This window comes from Capra hircus, chromosome 18 (assembly GCF_001704415.2).
Source record: "Capra hircus breed San Clemente chromosome 18, ASM170441v1, whole genome shotgun sequence".
Taxonomy (NCBI): Eukaryota; Metazoa; Chordata; class Mammalia; order Artiodactyla; family Bovidae; genus Capra; species Capra hircus.
In genome coordinates this window covers 51,848,847-51,869,107 of record NC_030825.1, presented here as the reverse complement: position 1 = coordinate 51,869,107, position 20,261 = coordinate 51,848,847, and the positions used below count along the sequence as shown (strand labels likewise).

General features: G+C 54.8%; 3 protein-coding genes across 4 annotated transcripts in view; all 3 read left to right on the top strand.

Annotated features, from left to right (window-relative positions):
- On the top strand, positions 1,092–4,047 carry PRR19 (proline rich 19). Its single transcript, XM_005692564.3, has 3 exons — positions 1,092–1,201; positions 2,828–3,452; positions 3,538–4,047. The coding sequence occupies exons 2-3, from the start codon at positions 2,834–2,836 to the stop codon at positions 4,008–4,010; spliced, it is 1,092 nt and encodes a 363-aa protein (XP_005692621.3). The 5' UTR covers positions 1,092–1,201; positions 2,828–2,833; the 3' UTR covers positions 4,011–4,047.
- Positions 5,807–15,880, top strand: TMEM145 (transmembrane protein 145). 2 transcript variants are annotated; one of them, XM_018062490.1, is made up of 15 exons: positions 5,807–6,009; positions 7,015–7,089; positions 7,196–7,273; positions 7,352–7,438; positions 7,519–7,620; positions 7,721–7,805; positions 7,909–7,980; positions 8,099–8,167; positions 8,493–8,573; positions 8,660–8,738; positions 8,888–8,981; positions 9,709–9,881; positions 11,780–11,900; positions 14,381–14,587; positions 15,534–15,880. In XM_018062490.1, the coding sequence occupies exons 1-15, from the start codon at positions 5,890–5,892 to the stop codon at positions 15,612–15,614; spliced, it is 1,524 nt and encodes a 507-aa protein (XP_017917979.1). In that variant the 5' UTR covers positions 5,807–5,889; the 3' UTR covers positions 15,615–15,880. The 2 variants fall into 2 exon arrangements, with proteins under 2 accessions (XP_017917979.1, XP_017917978.1); XM_018062489.1 differs by having other exon boundaries at positions 15,062–15,880.
- Positions 16,294–20,261, top strand: part of MEGF8 (multiple EGF like domains 8) — a 41,300-nt gene continuing 37,332 nt past the window's right edge. Inside the window, exon 1 of the mRNA XM_018062464.1 lies at positions 16,294–17,213. Within this exon, the coding sequence (XP_017917953.1) occupies positions 17,027–17,213 (187 nt within the window). The 5' untranslated portion in view covers positions 16,294–17,026. The remainder of the gene's footprint in view (positions 17,214–20,261) is intronic.

Sequence of the window (20,261 nt, the reverse complement as noted above, 5' to 3'; positions counted from 1 at the left end):
TAGCTGACTCCCACCTTCTGCCCCAAATTAATCTCAGACCTCAAGTCTTCCCAGATCTCCTTGTTCTGGGGGACCAGGTGGCGGGGTCCCACCCCCAAATAATCCTGATCATGTTCCTGAAGCTCCACTCCCAAATGAGACCTTCATAGCTATTCATTCCTTCTAGGAAGGTTGATGCTGAGGTACAGAGATGCATTTTATTATGTTTATGTTTTGCCTCAATCCACTTGCCTGGAACAGGGCCTGACTCAGAGTTCAGTTTAGTTCAGTTCAGTCGCTCAGTCGTGTCCAACTCTTTGCGACCCCATGAATCGCAGCACGCCAGGCCTCCCTGTCCATCACCAACTCCCAGAGTTCACTCAGACTCACGTCCATCGAGTTGGTGATGCCATCCAGCCATCTCATCCTCTGTCATCCCCGTCTCCTCCTGCCCTCAATCCCTCCCAGCATCAGTCTTTTCCAATGAGTCAACTCTTCGCATGAGGTGGCCAAAGTACTGGAGTTTCAGCTTCAACATCATTCCTTCCAAAGAAATCCCAGGGCTGATCTCCTTCAGAATGGACTGGTTGGATCTCCTTGCAGTCCCAGGGACTCTGAAGAGTCTTCTCCAACACTACAGTTCAAAAGCATCAATTCTTCAGCGCTCAGCCTTCTTCACAGTCCAACTCTCACATCCATACATGACCACAGGAAAAACCATAGCCTTGACTAGATGGACCTTAGTCGGCTTAGTGAGCTTTAAGCCAACTTTGTCACTCTCCTCTTTCACTTTCATCAAGAGGGTTTTTAGTTCCTCTTCACTTTCTGCCATAAGGGTGGTGTCATCTGCATATCTGAGCTTATTGATATTTCTCCCGGCAATCTTGATTCCAGCTTGTGTTTCTTCCAGTCCAGTGTTTCTCATGATGTACTCTGCATATAAGTTAAATAAGCAGGGTGACAATATACAGCCTTGACGTCCTCCTTTTCCTATTTGGAACCAGTCTGTTGTTCCATGTCCAGTTCTAACTGTTGCTTCCTGACCTGCATACAGATTTCAGAGTTGACTCAGAGTACCAAGTACTATCTGCGGCTGTTCACAAGTATTTGCTGAATGAGTATTAAAGGAATGGGTCTGATTCTGACCTTCTTCTAGCCATGTTGGAGGAGGCAGACTCCAGACACACGACTGAGGGAAGGATCAACGCTGTGATTAAGAAAGGTACAGGGGACCTTTGTGGCAGGAGAAAGAGATGGACTCTAAGGGTGAAGGATTTCTTAGAAGTAGTACCTAAGGCGTTTGGCTTTGTAAGATTGTGAAGGCTGGACAAGCAATATTACCAGGTAATGCACAATATAGCTTATTAGGGTATTGGGAAAACCCTGGTATAGCTCGATTTGAGAGTTTGAGGGGGGAGTTCACTGGTGGACTAGCGGTTAGGACTCCAGGCTTTCACAACGCGGGCTGGGACTCAGTCCCTAGTCAGGAAACTGAGATCCCGCAAGCTGCGGGGTGGGGTTGGGGGGGGACTGAGGGGGACAAGTGTAGTGGGAAAGTTTATAGGCATCCATTCAACAAGTGCTGTTTCAAATTGGGTGCTGGCACACCTCATACTTACAGCAGTTATAAGAAGGAGAATATATCAACTCCATTTTACAGATTAGGAAACTGAAGCTCTGAGCAGTTACATACTTTGCCAAGGTCTCAGAGTTCAAATGTGCCAGTCTGGGCATAGGAATCTAGGTAGTGTGACTCTGAAGCCTTGCTCCAAATGACGACACTATATTGATTCCCTAGGGATAAACCCTGTTGACTGCGTGGAGACTGGTTGTATATAGAGGCTGCAACGACCCCTCTCCCCTTTGCCTTCGCCGCACCTTGCCACTCAACAGAGAAAGTCCGCCAATAGATGTCTAAACCAATCAGCATTGAGGAAGGGGGCGGGCCTAGTGGACCAAGGCCAATTGGTAGATAGAATGTGGATAGAAGGTGCTTAGGACAAATGAAAGAGATTTCTGAAAGTGAGGCTGGGAGGGGCGGGACTATAACCGGCACCGCGGGCAGCTGGCACGTGCCTCTGGGCCTGTGACTCTCCGGAACTGGATGCCAAAGGGCGTGGGAGGGGCTCGCGCATGCGTGCGTGCGCGCGTGCGTGCAGGAGGCCTTGTGTGAGGCCCGGAAGAGCGTCAGGCGCATCGAGAGAGCTGGGGTCACTGCGGAAAAGAAGCCATTGTCCCCCACAGCCACGTGGAGTGGGCAGGGCGGGGCGGGGTTCGTTGGGCATAGGCGAAGGTGAGGTGCCCCTCCTCACCAACTGTACCCCCATCTCTACCTCACCTACCTCACCAAGCCTTGAGGTCTATGCCTCTTCCATGACCAGGCCCCAGTCCCTGATAGCTCCTCTGCTGCCCTTTCTGTCCTGCCGGCTTACTCTGTCTCTCCAACTTCTATTCTCTTTCCTGCCTGTCTCTTGCTACCATCTCTCTCCACTTTATGCATTCTCCAGTACTTCCTCTCCCCCTGGATTTCTCCTCTGTCCAAAGTCCCTATCTGGTTCACCAGATCCCTCCAGTATCATGATCCCTTTCCCGTCCCTTATTTTTAAGGATTTCCTCACATCCTAGTTCCATCTAACCCTTGATCTTCTGACAGATCTTCCCATTCAGCATGACTCCCTTGACCCCATCCTGCCCCTATGACTCTGCCTTTTCCCTCGTCTTTCCCTGACCAAACCTTTTCCGATTGCTCTCTACCAATCCATTTCTCTCATTTTGAGTCTCTAAACAGTACTCCCACTTCACCCCAAACCAACTCTTCTCATATGACTACCCTGTCTTTATCTTCCAGGGCACCATGGATCCTGGGGAGTCAGCCCCCAAGCCTTTCCAGCAGCCTGAGAAGCCTGGTCGTGTCCGCCGTCGGAAGACCAGGCGGGAGCGTAATGAGTCCCTGGCGGGCAGTCGGCAGCCATTGGCCTATCAGCACCCTCCTGTGGCCAGTCGGGATCCACATATGGTATTGCGGAATTCTGTGGCCCCTACTGCTGCCAAGCTCGTGGTCATAACCCAGGGCCGCCTGAGCCGGGACCACCGGGGTCTCTTCAGCCATGAGGTGAAATCTCTGGACGTGGCCCGGCTGCTTAGCAGTGAGTCTCTGGAGTCGGGCACCCCTGCACTCACCACCAAGTCCTCCCCAAGCCCAGGCAGGGTCCAACAACCATCCCTACAGTCAAGGGGCAAGGAAAACCAGGTGCCTGGAGGCTCGGGCCCAGGCCCGCCCAGTTCCCCACAGCTCCCTGACTTGGAGCAGCTGCTGGGGGAGCTGCAATGCCAGCTGATTCTGCCACAAGCCTTCCCTAGGAGAAACCTAGTTCAAGAGGCCAGGGATGCTATCGTGGGCACCTTACAGGCCTGCCACGGCTGTGTGCCTGACCTTACCCTGGTGCTCCGGGGCTGCCAGCCACACTTGCCAGGTGAGCTTAACTCCTGCCTCCTAAACTCCTGTTTCCTTTGTTTGCTCTTGTTAGCTGTCCCTCATGCTTCTTTCCTCTGTGCCAGGGACTGAGCCTGGGACCCCTAAGAGGCAAAGGATGACATCTTCCTGGATCAACAGTCCTGAGCAGGCCCCAGGGGAGGGGAGGCAGAGGAGGCGGCAAGGGGCAAAGGAGCTCACCTTTGCTGTGCCTCCCACCTCCAGCACTCCTACTGTGCACCAAGTGAGCCTGGCACCACGGAAAGGTCCCTGGCCACCCCCATTATCCTCGTTGCCTTCGCCATCTGGGGCGGCCTGGGGCCCCCCAACAGCCTTTGATCTACTGAAAAGCATCTGGCTGGTAGCCACACCGCCCCCTCCCCGGCCTTGGGGGGTTGGCCCACCACAACTCCTGCCCCAGCCACCATCACCCTTGTTGCCCCAAAGCTCTGCCTTGGACTGGAGCCCCAGCCCCCCAGCACCACTGCCCAGCCTCTCCTGGATGGTGGCTCAGAGCAGCCCAGAGGCCTGGTCCTTTCCACCCATGAGACTGTACTGAGCAGGCTGAGGCTGGGTTGGGGGCAGGAATCTCCAACTCTGATCATCTCAATAAAGTGTCTTCTTCACAGTCCTCTTGATTTTTAGTGAGTGGGTGGCTCAGGACAGCAGCTTTCCCTAGCTTTGAGTTCTGGGTCCAAAGTGGAAGGGAAGGTACTGTCATCTGTCACCGTCCTCGGCCCAGAGACCTCCAGTCAGTCTAACAGATCCACCCACTAAGGCCAATTTTGTGCTTGACTCTGGTGATGCTGGGGCTCCGGAGTGAGTGAGACTGAGGCTATGTCTCCACGGGACTCCCAGTACAGTGGTGAACACAGTTTCAGCCCTTGTGGCATCTGAAAGAGAAGTCCAGGGGCTGGGGAGTCCAAGGAGGGAGTGATGACTCTACTCTGCTGACGAGAAGTTGACAAAAGACCCTTGTATTTTTCAAGTTCGGTAAAAATTTGCTAGTAGAGGAGAAAAAGAACATTCCAGGCAACCTAGAAATGCTTATAGAATAGCACGTGTAAGGCCCATTCTGCCTGTATCCCTAGACCATGCTGGGACTTAGCATGAGTCACATCTGGGCTTTGCTAATGAGAGGCTTCTGGTCTGGTGGGCACAAGAACAATGTGTGGGCAGGATCAGGGCAGGAATGGCAGATGAAGCCTGGATATAGTGGCAGACTTTTTTCTTCGGTCTACAATATATTTAACATTTTTGAATCAATTATCTACTGTTACAAATCAGCTTAAAAAAAAATTTCTGGCTTCTCTCTCAAAAAAAAAAAAAAAATGAAAGCAGAGAAACGCATATCAGACTTACTCTCCTTCCTGTCGAAAACTTGCTGAAGCTAAGTTGCAGAGGCTCCTTTTTTGTGGGGTCAACACTCTCCATTTCACCCGCTTATGTTTCCTGCTTGGCCTCTTAACTTGGAAATTTTTTTAAATGATATTTTGAGGAGCAGCAAATTTTCTGCAGTGGAGGGGGAGGGATGAAGCTAAACATGTGTTGGAATCTGATTGGGAAAATGAAGCTGAGGGGCTTGGACCCTACTCTGTAAAGCTTTTCCAGGGCTCCCCATTGCCCACAGGGAAATGGTAAAGTCAGTACCAGGATGTAGGGGGCTGGCTGGGAGATCACACAGGTGTGACTCGGTTGAGGTCTTTTAGGAAGGTTATGGCAATGCTGGGATTTGAACCCAAGCAATTGATTTCAGAGTCTGCTTGTGGGTTTCTTGTAACACCACCCCTTCTGCCTCATGGCAACTGATTTTCACACTTTGGTAAGCTGGTAAGCAGTGACAGGACAGGGTCAGGCAGTAGCGGTTGTGGCTGAGGGCTCTCTACCACTTGGAGTTGTGTGACCCGACCCAGAACAGGTGGTTTACCCACTCTGCCTCTGTGTTTCTGTAGGAACTTCACAGGGTGGATGGGATCTGGAGTGGCCACAGCTGGTGATGGCTGTTATGGGGTCGGGGATGGGTAATCAAAGAGCTATTTGGGAGCTAAACTGAGGGGAGGTCAGAACAGAGCTGGGGCCTGGGGGTTGTGGGTCATCCTGAGATGGCAGCCTGGAGGAGGATGCTCGACTTGGGGGAATGCATTGGAGTTCATTTTAGGACACCGGGAGCCTGAGGTATCAAGGAGACTATCCAAGGGGAGTACTGGGGCTGGAGAGGGGTGGTGCGGATAGGAAAGGGGCGGCCCCTCCGACGGTGACTGAGTAGGGGCCAGGCCGGGTCATTCCGGAGGAGAAGGCAGGGAGCGCGGTGCCCAGCGGCCCCTTTAATCGGGGCCGCGCGCCAGCCGGCCCGCGCGCTCTCGCCGCCGTCGCCGGGCCGGAGTGGGAGCGGGAGCGGAACCCGGGCCGGGGCCGGGGCCGGGGCCGGAGCGGGTGGAATGGAGCCCCCGCGCGCACCCGCTCTGCGCCGCCTGCTGCCGCCGCTGCTGCTCCTAATGCTGCCGCTGCCCCCCCGCGCCCGGGCCAAGTACGTGCGGGGCAACCTCAGCTCCAAGGAGGTGAGCGCGTCCGGCCCTCCCCTGCCACCCGCCGGGCCCCCGAGAGACCGGAGTGGGAGAAGGGGGAAGGTGCCGCCCCGCCCCCTGCCGCCCCTCCCAGAAGGTCCCTGAGAGCCTGGGGGCGTGGAGCAAGGGGCGATGAGGGACTGGGTCTGGATTGAGGCTGAGGAGGCCCGGGGGATAGAGAGGAGCCTCGGAAATTGTAGGAGAGACATTGAGGTCAGAGTTGGGCGAGGAGGGGGGCGGGGTTGGGAGAGTCAGAGTTTGAGGTGGGGGTGGGGGAACCGAGGTGGTGCTGAAGGGACAGCACTTTTCACTGCAAGAGAGCCTGAGTTCACACTCCTGCTCAGGACCCAGATGGGGCTATTTGGAATACTCCCCAGCATCTGATGGGCTCTGGGACCACTGTGGGGTGTGTGTGTGTGTGTGTGTGTGTGTGTGTGTGTGTGTGTGTGTGTGTGTGTGTGTGTGTGTGTGTGTGTGTGTGTGTGTGTGTGTGTGTGTGTGTGTGTGTGTGTGTGGTGTGTGTGTGTGTGGTGGTGTGTGTGTGTGTGTGGTGTGTGTGTGTGTGTGGTGTGTGTGTGTGGTGTGTGTGTGTGTGTGTGTGTGTGTGTGTGTGTGTGTGTCTATGGGGTATGTGTGTCTGTGTGTGTGTGTGTGTCTGTCTGTGTTTGTAACAAAAGATGTCCAGTGTGTGTGTGTGTCTGTCTGTCTGTGACAAAAGATGTCCAGGATGGGGATCTGGCCCTCCAGGCTTTCTCTGGCACCTGAGAAATGGGAGAAGTGTTTGAAAGGAGGGGAAGAAACTTGGGGGACATCCGAAGCAGGAATCCTGGAACCAAGGTGAAAGGATAACAGAATAATTTTGGAGGTGACCTGGTCCCCTTTATGCTTCTTAGGAAACCAGGAACTCCAGGGTAGGGAGGAAAAGTTGAGGGGGGGACTGTGGAGTCAAGGAGAGTTCTCAAAGGGCTCAGAAAAAGTCTGAGTGGGCCCCTTTTCCAGGACTGGGTGTTCCTGACGAGATTTTGCTTCCTCTCGGATTATGGCCGACTAGACTTCCGTTTCCGATACCCTGAGGTGAGCCTTGCCCAACCACTCACCGTGCTGAAGCTGGACACCCCCTTGGCCTCCCAAGGCAAGGGCTACCCCAGCTCCCCAACTCCCCACATTTCTGGGTTTGCAGGCCAAGTGCTGTCAGAACATCCTCCTCTATTTCGACGACCCATCCCAGTGGCCAGCCGTGTACAAGGCAGGGGACAAGGTGAAGTCTGTGAGGAAGGTTGGGGGGGGACAAGGTTGAAGCTGGCCAAGGAGTGACCACATCCCTGTCCTTGCCTAGGACTGCCTGGCCAAGGAGTCAGTGATCAGGCCAGAGAACAACCAGGTCATCAACCTCACTACCCAGTATGCCTGGTCAGGCTGTCAGGTATGGGCCCTGCCTGGGGGAATGGGCAGGTGCTGAAGGTCCAGGTCCAGGCAGGCTTCAGCCTTCGCGCTCCTCCCCAGGTGGTGTCAGAGGCAGGAACTCGCTACCTGAGCTGCTCCAGTGGCCGCAGCTTCCGCTCGGTGCGTGAAAGGTGGTGGTACATCGCGCTCAGCAAGTGTGGTGTAAGTGACTGGGGCCTTCTCCTCCTTGCCTCCCTGTCAACCCCTTCCCTGCCCAGGGCTACCCCATCCCCCCTTCCTTAGGCCGCCACACTCCCCACAGGGAGATGGGCTGCAGCTGGAGTATGAGATGGTCCTCACCAACGGCAAGTCCTTCTGGACGCGGCATTTCTCTGCTGATGAGTTTGGTGAGCACGTGGGGACCCAGCATCTCAATGGGAACCTAGAACTGGGAGTCTGTTGAGGGAAGACCCCTGCTGACTGCAGGGTTTCCTTCTGCCAAATTGGCAGGGATCCTGGAGACGGATGTGACCTTCCTCCTCATCTTCATCCTCATCTTCCTCCTCTCCTGTTACTTTGGATGTGAGTACAGCCCATGGCGGGGGCGGAGCGAGGGGGGAGAGGGAAGATGGGGGAGGGGGGACAAGGTTGGAGGGCAGCCAACTTGTCTGTGTACAGCCTTCCCTTATCCTCCTCCTAGATTTGCTGAAAGGTCGTCAGTTGCTTCACACGACTTATAAAATGTTCATGGCTGCAGCAGGAATGGAGGGTGAGGTTTAAAGTATCTTAACTTTTGAGTTCTATGAGAGGAAGAGCTTAGGGCTCAGATACCTAGGCCTAAGAAAGGAAGGGCTGGGGGCCTGGATTCTTAGGTCTGAGGGAAGAGGGGCTGGGGGTCTGGACTCCTGGGTCTGAGGAAGGAGGGCCTGAGGGTCTGGACTTCAGAGCATCCCAGGAAGTCAGCAGGAGTAGCGAGTCTAAATTCTGATGGGGATGAACGAAGGGCTCTGGTCATCTGGATCACAGTGCTAGGGAAGAGTGATGCTCTAAAGCCGGTGTCTGTCCTTTCCTCTCGCTGCCTGTCCGCCCCTCAGTCCTGAGCCTCCTATTTTTCTGCATCTACTGGGGCCAGTATGCCACGGATGGCATTGGTAACGAGAGTCTGAAGATCCTGGGTGAGAAAGAAGTGGGCCCGGGAGGGTGTGGGGCTCTTCCCCCGGCAGAGCCCTGTGTCTGAGCTGCCCTCTCCTCCTTCTACCAGCCAAGCTGCTCTTCTCCTCCAGCTTCCTCATCTTCCTGCTGATGCTGATCCTTCTGGGGAAGGGATTCACGGTGACACGGTGCCCATGCTGGGGCGGGAGGGAGCACAGCAGGGATGGGGTGGCTGGGCAGGGGGGCAGGGCAGAGATTGGGTTGGGGGAGGGGGTGGCTACCCCCTCCTCTCTGACGGCCCCCACCCCTGCTGTCTCCCCTCATGGCCTGCCGCCAGGGGCCGCATCAGCCACTCGGGCTCGGTGAAGTTGTCTGTCTACATGACCCTGTACACCCTCACACACGTGGCGCTGCTCATCTACGAGGCTGAGGTGAGTCCCCCTAAAAGCTCAGGCTTTGCTCTGTCCTCCCCACCCCCAAGGCTTTTAGTGGCCTCTTCCACCTGCCTGCTAGTGTTCTTCCTGGCTCTCTCTCTCCAACTCTGTGGTTTTCCGCCTTTCCATCTGTCTCCCTAAGTGCATTCCCGTCTCTCTACGTGGCTCTCTTCCTCCTCCCGCTGTCTCTCGCTGTCTGACACATTTCATGCTCAGTGTCGTGACTAAGTTCAGGAGTCACCCAGACCTGGAGTCCACTCTGGCTCTCCCATTTCCCAGCTGGTTGACCTTGACTGATGCCCACCCCACCCCCAGATCTGCTTCTTCTTTTGTAAAATGAGGAGGGTCTTACCTACCCCCGAGGACTTCTCTAAGGCTTTATATATCACCTTGACTTTGGCTGAAAGGCTTTCTGCTTAGCCTCAGTTTTCCCCTTCTGTAAAATGGGGTGAAAATAAGACCTGCTTCATCAACTTGGTGCAAACAGAAGAACTTACACTTGGTGGTGTTCAGCTCTGTGCTGGGCCATGGTAGCAGAGACAGTTTCTGTCTTTTTACTCTCTCTCTCTGCATCTATCCTTTCATCTCCATCTTTCATTCTCCTACTGCTTCTGTCCTGATCAAGTGCCTCTGTGCCTTTGAGGGTATTTGAGGGTGGGGTCTGGGGTCCCTGTGAGGAGGGCCAAAGGCCAGGGCTGTGACTGACCCTCTCCCTTGGGTCCAGTTCTTTGACCCGGGCCAGGTCCTGTACACCTATGAGTCGCCAGCGGGCTACGGGCTCATTGGGCTGCAGGTGGCCGCCTACGTGTGGTTCTCCTATGCTGTGCTCGTCTCCTTGCGCCACTTCCCGGAGAAGCAGCCCTTTTACGTGCCCTTCTTTGCTGCCTACACCCTCTGGTGAGATGTGCTGGGCCCCCAACCTGTCCATGTCTTCCCCAGCTCCCCAGAAACGGCTGTCTTCAACTCAGACCCTCTTCTGGGAGGCAGATGGACTTTAAAGTTAGGCAGCTGTCACCAGAGTCTGCCACTTACTTACTGTGTAACCTGGAAACAATTCCTTTCCCAAAGTGAAAAAAAAATATGAAAGCCTCAGGTCACCTACCCAGAAAGAGGAATTGTCCAGAGTATCTTCTGCAGACGGGTGTCTTGAGAGTGCATAGAGCAACAGATAAGGGCTTTGAGTGTGGCACATAGTAAGTGTCCAACAAAAAGTAGTTGTGATTTTCTTCATTTAACATGGCATAGCAGTAAAGTTCAGAGAAGGCAATGGCACCCCACTCCAGTACTCTTGCCTGGAAATCCCATGGACAGAGGAGCCTGGTGGGCTGCAGTCCATGGGGTCCTTAAGAGTCAGACACGACTGAGAGACTTCACTTTCACTTTCATGCATTGGAGAAGGAAATGGCAACCCACTCCAGTGTTCTAGCCTGGAGAATCCCAGGAACGGGGGAGCCTGGTGGGCTGCTGTCTATGGGGTCACACAGAGTCTATGGGGTTGCACGACTGAAACGACTTAGCAGCAGCAGCAGCAGTAAAGTTACCGGCTTCCCAGATGGTGCAAGTGGTAAAGAACCCGCCTGCCAACGCAGGAGATGTAAGAGACACAGGTTTGATCCCTGGGTGGGGAAGATTCCCCTGGAGGAGGAAATGGCAACCCACTCCAGTATTCATGCCTGGAAAATCACATGGACAAAGGAGCCTGGTGGGCTACACAGTCCAGAAGGTCGCAGAGTCGGACACGACTGAAACAGCTTAGCACACACACACAGCAGTAAAGTAGGTGGATTCTTTTAAATGATTTACTTTCTCATGTGTGCATTTTAAACGTTTACCTATTTATTTGGTTGCGCTGGGTCTTAGTTGAGGCATGTGGGATCATTAGTTGCAGCATCTGAACTCTTAATTGCAGCATGTGGGACCTAGTTTCCTGACCGGGGATCAAACTCAGGACTGGGATTGTGGAGTCTTAGCCACCGGACCACCAGGGAAGTCCCAAGTAGGTGGATTCTAAGCCAGATTACCTGGATTTAGATCCCAGTTCTAAAGCTTGTGGGGCTTCCCTGGCGGCTCAGATGGTAAAGAATCTGCCTGTAGTGCAGCAGGAGATCTGGGTTTGATCTCTGGTTTGGGAAGATTCCCCCGGAGAAGGGAATGGAAACCCATTCCAATACTCTTTTTTTTTTTTTTCCACTCCAGTATTCTTGCCTGGCAGGCTACAGTCCATGGGGTTGCAAAGACTTGGACATGACTCAGTGACTAACACTTTTACTTTACTTTCTAAAGCTTGTAAACTGTGTGACATTACACACATCAATTAAATTCTCTCTACCTCAGTTTCCACACCTGTTTAATAGGAACAGAAATTGTACCTGCCTCATAGAGTCACTGTGAGAGTTACATGAGTGTGTATTCATGAAATGCTTAGTAACAGGTCTGGCATGCAGTAAGTCCTTAATTATTATTCTTATATGTTAATTCAGTCATCAAACATCTGTTGATTGCCTATCAGGTGCCAGAAATTGGGGTGGGGTTAGAACTGAGTTAAATTCAACCTACTGCTTGCCCACCCCCCTCACCACATTTCCCAGGCCAGTGGGATTCCTGTGTCCTTTTAACGTCTGGCTTCTGAAGGTCACACTGGCTTCCCTCCAGTTTGGGACCCACTTCGGGTGTGTGTGTGTGTGTGTGTGTGTGTGTGTGTGTGTGTGTGTGTGTGCATAGCAGGGGATTTGGGGCCATGGGGTGGGGTGGAAAGCAGGGATGGTGTCTCTACAGACCCACTGCCTCCCCTTCAGGTTCTTTGCAGTTCCAGTCATGGCCCTGATCGCCAACTTTGGGATCCCTAAATGGGCCCGGGAGAAGATTGTCAATGGAATCCAGTTGGGGATCCATCTGTATGCCCACGGCGTGTTCCTGGTGAGGCTGGGCATCCGGGGTGGGAGGCGGTGGGAAACCAGCGGGTGGAGGATGCATGAGGCCATCCACCCCTGAGCTGCCTGAATTTCTGTTCTGAGCGCTTGATCCATTTCCTTCAATTCATCCTTTAGGCATTCAACACACGCTTACTGAGAGCCTGCTGGGTCTTTTCAGGCTGTTCCACTGTATCCCCCAGAGTCCACCCTCTTCTATTCCTTTCTCCTACTTTTGTGTCCTGGGCTCTTCCCCCAGCCCTATGCTCTTTCTTTGCCCCCATCCCCATTTCCATCCTGACCCTGGGTCCCCAGAGTCTCCCTTTCCCCTTCTGTATCCCCACAGCCTTTCCTAAGCCCCTTGGTCTCTACTCCCCCGCCGCCCCCTCACATTCTCCCATCTCTGCCACTCCATCACAGGAAGAAGCCACTGGGGTGGGTCAGGCTGGGGCTCCAGGGGGCCTAGATCTGAATGGCAGCAGGGGTTACCAGCACCAGCTCTCTTCTCTGCGCTGGTTTGCGTCCTATCTGGCTTTCTGGGAGACAGTCCAGTCCTTCTGTTCATTCATTCTTCCATCCATCCATCAACCATTCAGTGGGCACCTTTCTCAAACTAGCCTGTTTCATGCTAGAAACACCCATATGCCTTTATTTCCGCTGTCTTGTTTACTTGGCAGAGCAGCCCCAGGGCAGGATGGATAATAGTCATTGAAACCACTCTACAGAGAGGGGAAGCTAACGCCCAGAGTGGGGAGGTGACCTGCCAGGCTCCATGGCTATTGCTGGGCTGGTGGAGTTCTCTAGCAGACCGAAGATCTGACATAAGTGGGAACCAGACAGGGAAGTAGGCATTGCTGAGGGTCCCAGCTCCTGACTTGACGGGTCCACCATATATTCTTTGTTGGGAATATACTCAGCCACTGAGGGAGGGGGCCAGGTTCCCCATGTTCTACCCTGGAACCTGACTTAGGTACAGACTCACTTTCCTGGGATGGTTCCTCCTGACGCTCTGCAGGAAGTCACAGAGGGACAGAGAGAGGCAAAATGCTGAGAACCCACCATGTGCCAGGGCTTCCCAGGCGGTGCTAGCAGTAAAGAACCTGCCTGCCAATGCAGGAGACCTAAGAGACGCAGGTTTGATCCCTGGGTTGGGAAGATCCCCTAGGGGTGGGCATGGCAACCCACTCTAGTACTCTTGCCTGGAGAATCCCATGGATAGAGACTGGCAGGTTGCAGTTCACAGAGTCACACAGAGTTAGACACGATTTAGCACACACGCACACACCATGTACCAGAGTCTGCACCAGCGGTTTTCATTTCCACCTTCTTTTCATCTTTCCACGTAGGCACTGCAACTCCTTTTGTGCAGTGAGGCTCTGGGAGTTTAATCAGCGTGCCCCAGATCCCATACGCAGTGAACTGTGGGGCCAGGAAGTGGGGTGCAGGCTCAGAACACAGTACCCTTTCTGCTATACTTCACCTTCGCCCAGTTTAAAAAATGCTCACATTAGCTCAGAGCAGCTCCACTACCAGCAGGCATTCCATCGCTCTGGTTTCAGCTCCTTGTTCACTTATTCAGCAACAACCTTGGGGGGACTGAGCTGGGCTCCCATGTGCAATGCTAGGGTCACCCCAGTCCCTGCCCTTGTGGCCTCCCAGCTAATCCGGAGACATCTCTACATTCAGCCATTATTTATTGAGAGCTTATATGTGTCAGGCATTGTTCTAGAAGATGTTGGGGATTCAGCAGGGAAAAGAACCATCAAGTACCTGCCATCAAGGAGCTAACATTCTAGGGTCTGTCCGGTGCTCTCCAATTGAATTTTCTGTTTATGAAAATATTTTACCATCTGTGCTGTCCTGTACAATAGCTACTAACCCCATGTGGCTACCAAACACTTAAATATGGCCAGTGTGACTGAGAAATTAAAGTTTTAGCTTAATTTTGGTTATTTTAAATTTAAATAGCCACATGTAGCTAGTACTAGATGGGCTTCCCAGGTGGTGCTCGTGGTAAAGAACCTGCTTGTGGATGGAGACCTAAGAGATCCAGGTTCAATCTCTGAGTGGGGAAGAGCCCCTGGAGGAGGGCACAGCAACCCACTCCAGTAGTCTGGCCTGGAGAATCCCATGGACAGAGGAGCCTGGCGGGCTACAGTCCATGGAGTCGAAAAGAGTTGGACACAACTGAAGCGACTTAGCACACCCATATCCTACTAGATATCAGGATGCTGCAGCTTAACCATTCAGTGATAACTGGGAGCTCAGGGCTTTGACGGAGGAAGCGCCTGCAGAGTAGTAAAGAGTGGTGACGGAATGAAAGTTAGAGCCCAGGACATTGTGAGAGCCCAGAGGAGGTGCCAAGTTCAAGGGTTTCAGAGAAGCGGGGATATCGAGTGAGCGGGAGAATCCTCAGGGCTCCTGTTTATGAAGGCAGCCTGAGGCCTGGACAGCCCTTCTCCAACCTGCGCCTGCCCTTCACCCCAGATCATGACACGCCCTTCGGCGGCCAACAAGAACTTCCCATACCACGTGCGCACGTCGCAGATCGCCTCGGCCGGAGCCCCGGGCCCTGGAGGCAGCCAATCCGCAGACAAGGCCTTCCCGCAGCACGTCTATGGGAACGTGACGTTCATCAGCGACTCGGTGCCCAACTTCACGGAGCTCTTCTCCATACCCCCGCCCGCCTCCTGCGTAAGCCCCGCGCCCCCGGCGCCCGAGGAGCTGCTGGCGCCGCCCCTGGAGTACCTGACCCCGCTCCCGGCCCCTCCACCGCCCTCCACGCCCAGGCGCCTGAGCCCACCCCCTGCCTTTCGCAGCCCCCGCGCCCCCACGCCGCGCCGCGACCGTCCCCGGGCACCCGCGCCCACCTTGCCAGACTGGGTCCTGGCGCTGTTGCGTACGCCCCCTCAGACACCCCGCGCTGTGCCCCCGCCGCCGCTGGCCTTCCGCAGTTCTCCCCCACCTCCCCGGCCACCGCAGGAGTTGGCCCGGCGCACCCCGACTCCCCCGCTTGAGTACCTGGCCCCACTGCCCAGGCGCCCCTGCCTGCCCCCTGCGCCCACACCTCGGGAGGTGGGATCATCGCGGGGAGGGGGACGGGCCTTCGGGGCTGCATCTGCCCCTCCGTGGGTCCAGGACGGCATCTGATCCTGACCCCCCTCCCAGGCCGGGAAGCAGGTGGAGGAGACAGCGGTGGCGGCGGCGGTGGCCCCGAGGGGCCGCGTGGTGACTGTGGCCGAGCCGGGCGCGGTCTCCCCGCCCCCTTCCTCTCGGTTCCCCAAGGCGGCCGACCCAAGCTGGGATGGCCCGACGCCGCCCTACCAGCCGCTCGTGCCCCAGACAGCGGCGCCGCACACCGGCTTCACCGAGTACTTCAGCATGCACACGGCCGGGGGCACTGCACCCCCGGTCTGAGCACCCCTGCCCGCCCCTGCCCCATGGGCCGCGCCGGGCCCCGGCCGGGCTCCAGATCCCCTCTCTAACCCGGCCCCAGGGCTCTGCCATCCCTGGCCTTGCCAAACCTCCCCACCCCGCGTGCCCAGGTAGGGGTGCGTAGGGTCCCACTCCCGCCCAGTCCCCCTTTGACTCTTGTGCCAAACGGTCCCGCGGGAGCCGCTCTCCCCGTCCCCTCCCTCAGCCCCTGCCCCGAGCGGCACCGGATTCTGGGCTCCCGCTGTTCCGTGACCTCCGGCCCCCTGGCCCCCTCCGAGACCTCTGACCCCGCCGGACCCCGGAACACCAGTGACGATCGCCGGGACCCTGCCTGAGGCTCTCCAGGAATCTGCGACCCCGAGCCACTGCTCCCAGGACAGATATTGTGAAGCTACCCTCGACTCTGAAACCTTCCCCTGGATCTCTGTGACCTCGGACCCGTACTCTGCCCACCCTATCTCCATCCCGGAGGTCCTCCCTCAGGTCCTTGGCAGAAAGACTTTTCCCCCTTCTTGCCAAAATAAAGAGGATTCGTTGAGTTTTTATCTTTAAGATGGACTCTTTCACATCTTGATAGTGCTCAGAGACCGGGCTGAACACGAACCGTTCCAGGCTCGGGACCTCAGTGTGCCCAACTGTGAAATGGTATCTTGTGAGGGACCTGCATAACCTGCCCTTTTGTTGACCCATAATCGGAGAGCCCTGAAGGTATGAATCATTATCTAGCGGAGTCCTCTTACTGTACAGTTTATTTTTACCTTCTCTGCCCCAGTATAGGTAGAAGCGCCCTCCAGTGGCCGATGCTTTGCTCAGCCACCTGCACCAGGAGTTCGAATTAAGATTTTAGCACCGCGCATGTGTAATTCTCACTTCTCCGGCCGAGGCGGTCTGCTGCGCCTGCGTCTAGGAACAAATGGGCGGGGAAGTTTCCGGAAGTCTCCCTTGGTGGAGGGGTGGGGTTGGGTGCTCTGCAGTCCTCCCAGGGCCGCTCTGACCTGCGTCTCTGCAACTTCTCGCCTCCTCTTTATTTTTTATTCCACAGCGGCCGCTAGGCCCCCCGCCCTCCCGTCCTCCCCGCGTTCTTCCCGTGGCCGCTCTCGCCCTCCCGTCCCCTCGTCTCTCTGATCTGGCTCATCCGGCTCGGACGGGAGTCTTGGGTGGGTGAGCAAGCGAGTTGGTCCATGGGGTCCAGGCCTGAGCCCCTGAAGACTGACTCTGCCCTGGGCTCCCGCTCGCGCTCCGCCCCTGGCTGGAGGGTTCTCTCCCGGAGGACCCTCCGGTCCAGGACGTGCCCGCATCCTTGATGTAGGCCCCCGCCGAACTGTACACCCCTTCGCCCACTGGGGACCCGAGTGGTCTATAAGGTCCGTTTCGGCCTGCAGCGGCCCGGGACTGTAACTGCTGGACGTCGTTTATGGGGTCAGCTAGCCTATGGGGGCCCATGTCTACAAGAGACTCGCATGGCCTCTAAGGGTCTGCCCCGTCCATAACGAGCCCCATTATAGGGTTTTCCATGGTACTGTAGGGCCCACCCCACCATCTCCAGAACCCGGCGACAGCGGCTGTCCCAGCGGCTCCTGGACCCCGCTGGTCTACAAGGCCATGCCCCATCCATAGAGGTCGCATTTGCAGGGCTTCAAACGGGGTGGAAGGCCCTCACCGGGGCTTTACGACCCGTCAGTACGGGAGGAGGCGGCGATGGCTCTGGGTCGGGCTCTGGCTGTGGCGCTGGCTATATCATTGGCCGTGCTGGGGCCACTATCTCCTGGAGCCCAGGCAGGGGACTGCAAGGGGCAGCGGCAAGTGCTGCGGGAGGCTCCAGGCTTCGTGACAGATGGTGCGGGCAACTACAGCGTCAATGGCAATTGCGAATGGCTCATCGAGGGTGAGTGGGGCCGCCTGGGTCACACACCCGCTGGTGCGCTAATTCATTTATTTGTGCCCTCATTCATCCACTGACCACGTTCCCAGAATCCGTTCTGGTCCAGGCCCTTTGCTCTAAAATGCAGCCAACCTGGGCCCTGCCTTGGAAGGCCTTGAAGTCTGATCGGGGAGTTGCAACCAGACTCAGATGGACAGTTACAAGCCACAGCATCAGTGCGGGCTGTTCTGAGTAATCCTTAGATACTTAGGGACTACTCTGGTGGTCCAGCAATTAAGACAGTGCTTCAACTGCAGGGCAGGGGACGTGAGTTTCATCTCTAGTGGTGACTAGGATCCTGCATGCTGCTTGATGTGACCAAAAAAGTAAAAATAAATTAAAAAAAAATTTTTTTTAAGCTTCATTTAAAAAGAAGTTGTTGGAAACTCAGGCTTTGAGCCCAGCCACCTGGCTTCAGATTTGGGTTCCACTTCTTCCTAGCTTTGTGAATTTAGGCAGGTGGCTTCCTTTCTCTAAGATTTGGCTTTCCCTCTCTGCATGTGGTAATAGTAATAGTACTCACCTCATAGGGCTATCACAATTAAATGAGAACAGGTACTTACTGTGCCTGGTACATAGTAAATATCCAATAAATGTCCTTAGGATTATTAGTGTTGTTCTTTTAAAAGTACTTCAATGAAAGCATTTTTTCAGCCATTCATGTACCAGGTATTGTCTTTGCCACTGGGATTCAGCAGAGATACCCACAAGCCTCAGCAATCCATGATGACTTGGGGCTTGGAATCTAGTCGGGGAGACGAACACATTAATAGTCCAACCCGGAGTGGTCGGGGCTGTGATGGAGGAACCCCACGGACCTGGGGATGCCCAGAGGAGGTACCTAATCCTGTGGGGTGAGTGAAAGTAGAGAAGGCTTCCTGGAGGAGGAGATGTCTGAGCTGAGGACTAAAGACCTATGGGAATCAGCCAGGAGTAGGAGAAAAGCATTCCAGGAAGAGGGAATAACCTGTGCAAAGGCCCCATCTTTACTGTTCTGGGCTCCCAGTCTAGTGGGGGAAACAAACCCACCCCTAGAGAGTGAGAACCTCAGAGATGGCATCTGACTTAGCCTGGGCTATGCCTGAGACCAGAGGTGTATGTAGGAGAGAGCAAAAGGGCATTCCAGATAAGGAGAATAGCCCATGCAAAGGCCCGGAAATAAGAGTATATGATGCTTTTGTGTGTGTGAGTCGCTCAGTTGTGTCCCATTCTTTGTGACCCCATGGGCTGTAGCCCACCAGGCTCCTCTGTCTGCAGAATTCTCCAGGCAAGACTACTGCAGTGGGTAGCTATTCCCTTCTCCAGGGGAATCTTCCCGACCCAGGGATTGAACCCAGGTCTCCTGCATTGCAGGCAGATTATTTAAGATATCTGTGTGTTAGGACAGAATCCAAGAAGACAGTGAGCCAGAGGTTGGAGGGTTGGGAGGAACCAGAAGGTGTAGGATGTGGTGATTTTGAGCTGTGCCCTGAGGACAATAAGGAGGTGGAGGAGCAATCTAAGGCAGTGGCTAGAGAAGTCCAGGAAGGCCTCCCTTGGCAGCAAATGAGGAGCTAGCCTCCAGAGAGAGGTGGGAGTCCCCCAGAGGAGATCCTGGGCAAAGACCAGAGGTGTGACAGGGCCGGGGTCATGCCAGACCTCCTTTTGCGGGCTTTGGAGCTTGGTCTTTATCTGGGGACACAGGGCATCCTTGGAAGGTTTTCGAACAGGGAAAGTCATGATTCAGTTTATGGTTTCGAAGATCTCTATGGCTGTTGTGTGGGATATGGGTGAAGCATGTTTCTTGGGGTTGAGTGTGTCTGTCCCCAGTGTGGGGGCCATCCTCATCTAGGGGTTGAGAAGAGAATGGGAAGTTTGTGTATGCACTGGGGATGTAAATTATTCTCTGGCTTTGAAGAGCTCCAGGCTGGTTGGGGATGGTAAGGCTAGACACAGACATTCAGCCTCCAGTGTGCTCAGGGCTGAGATGGAAGGAGGTGCCTGGTTGGGTAGACGAGCCTAGAGGAGTGAAAAGACTCTGCTGGGAGTGACAGAGGGGCAGCCACTGAGCAGGGTTCTGAAACATGCACTGGAGTGTTGTTCAACCACTAAGTCTGGTCTGACTCCTGTGACCCCATGGACTACAGGACGCCGGGCTTCCCTGTCCATCACTATCTCCTGGAGTTTTCTCAGACTCATGTCCATTGAGTCTGTGGGTGCTATCCAACCATCTTATCCTCTGTCACTCCTGTCTCCTCCTTCCCTGAAGCTTTCCCAGCATCAGGGTCTTTTTCAGTGAGTCAGCTCTTTGGACTTGGTGGCCAAAGTATTGGAGCTTCAACTTCAACATCAGTCCTTCCAATGAATATTCAGGGTTAGGAGTATACCAGGTGAAAAAGGAAACAGCCCCATGAAGACAAAAGAAGGGCTTGTGGGGCTTTGCTCGTGGTCCAGTGGTTAAGTCTTCACTGCAGGGGACATGGGTTCGATCCCTAGTTGGGGAACTAAGATCCCATGTGCCGCCAGCAAAATAAAAGAGAGGACTGGTGGGTCTCAGAGCCATGTCTCAGCTCGTCTGATCTGGCTGAATTGTTGGCTGGGAAGAGCAAAGCGGGCCAGAAACGGGAGGAAAGGCCCTAAATGTCACAATGAGCAGCTTGACTTTTCTCTGGGGGTTGATGGGGAGCCAGAGGGGGATTTTGAGGAGGAGTGAGGTGTCGCTGTCAGGCTGGGTGAGGGGCAAACTGGAGACTCAGTGTGCTTGTCTTGTAGGAAAGGATGAGTTCTGAATTGGGGTAGGAACTAAGTGGGTGGAGAGGCATGGAGAATGCTGAGAGATGTGTGACATTTCACCCAGGAGACCTGGGGAGCGGTTGGCTGGATGTTGGGGTCAGGAGGAGTCTGGGAGACTTCTGGATCCCTCCTTGAGGCCCTGTCCTTCCCAGTGTCTGTCACCTCTAGGAACCAACATGTTCCCCCATCTATTAAAAAGTAAACAAATGATGCACTTACTTTTTTTTTTCCACCATGTTC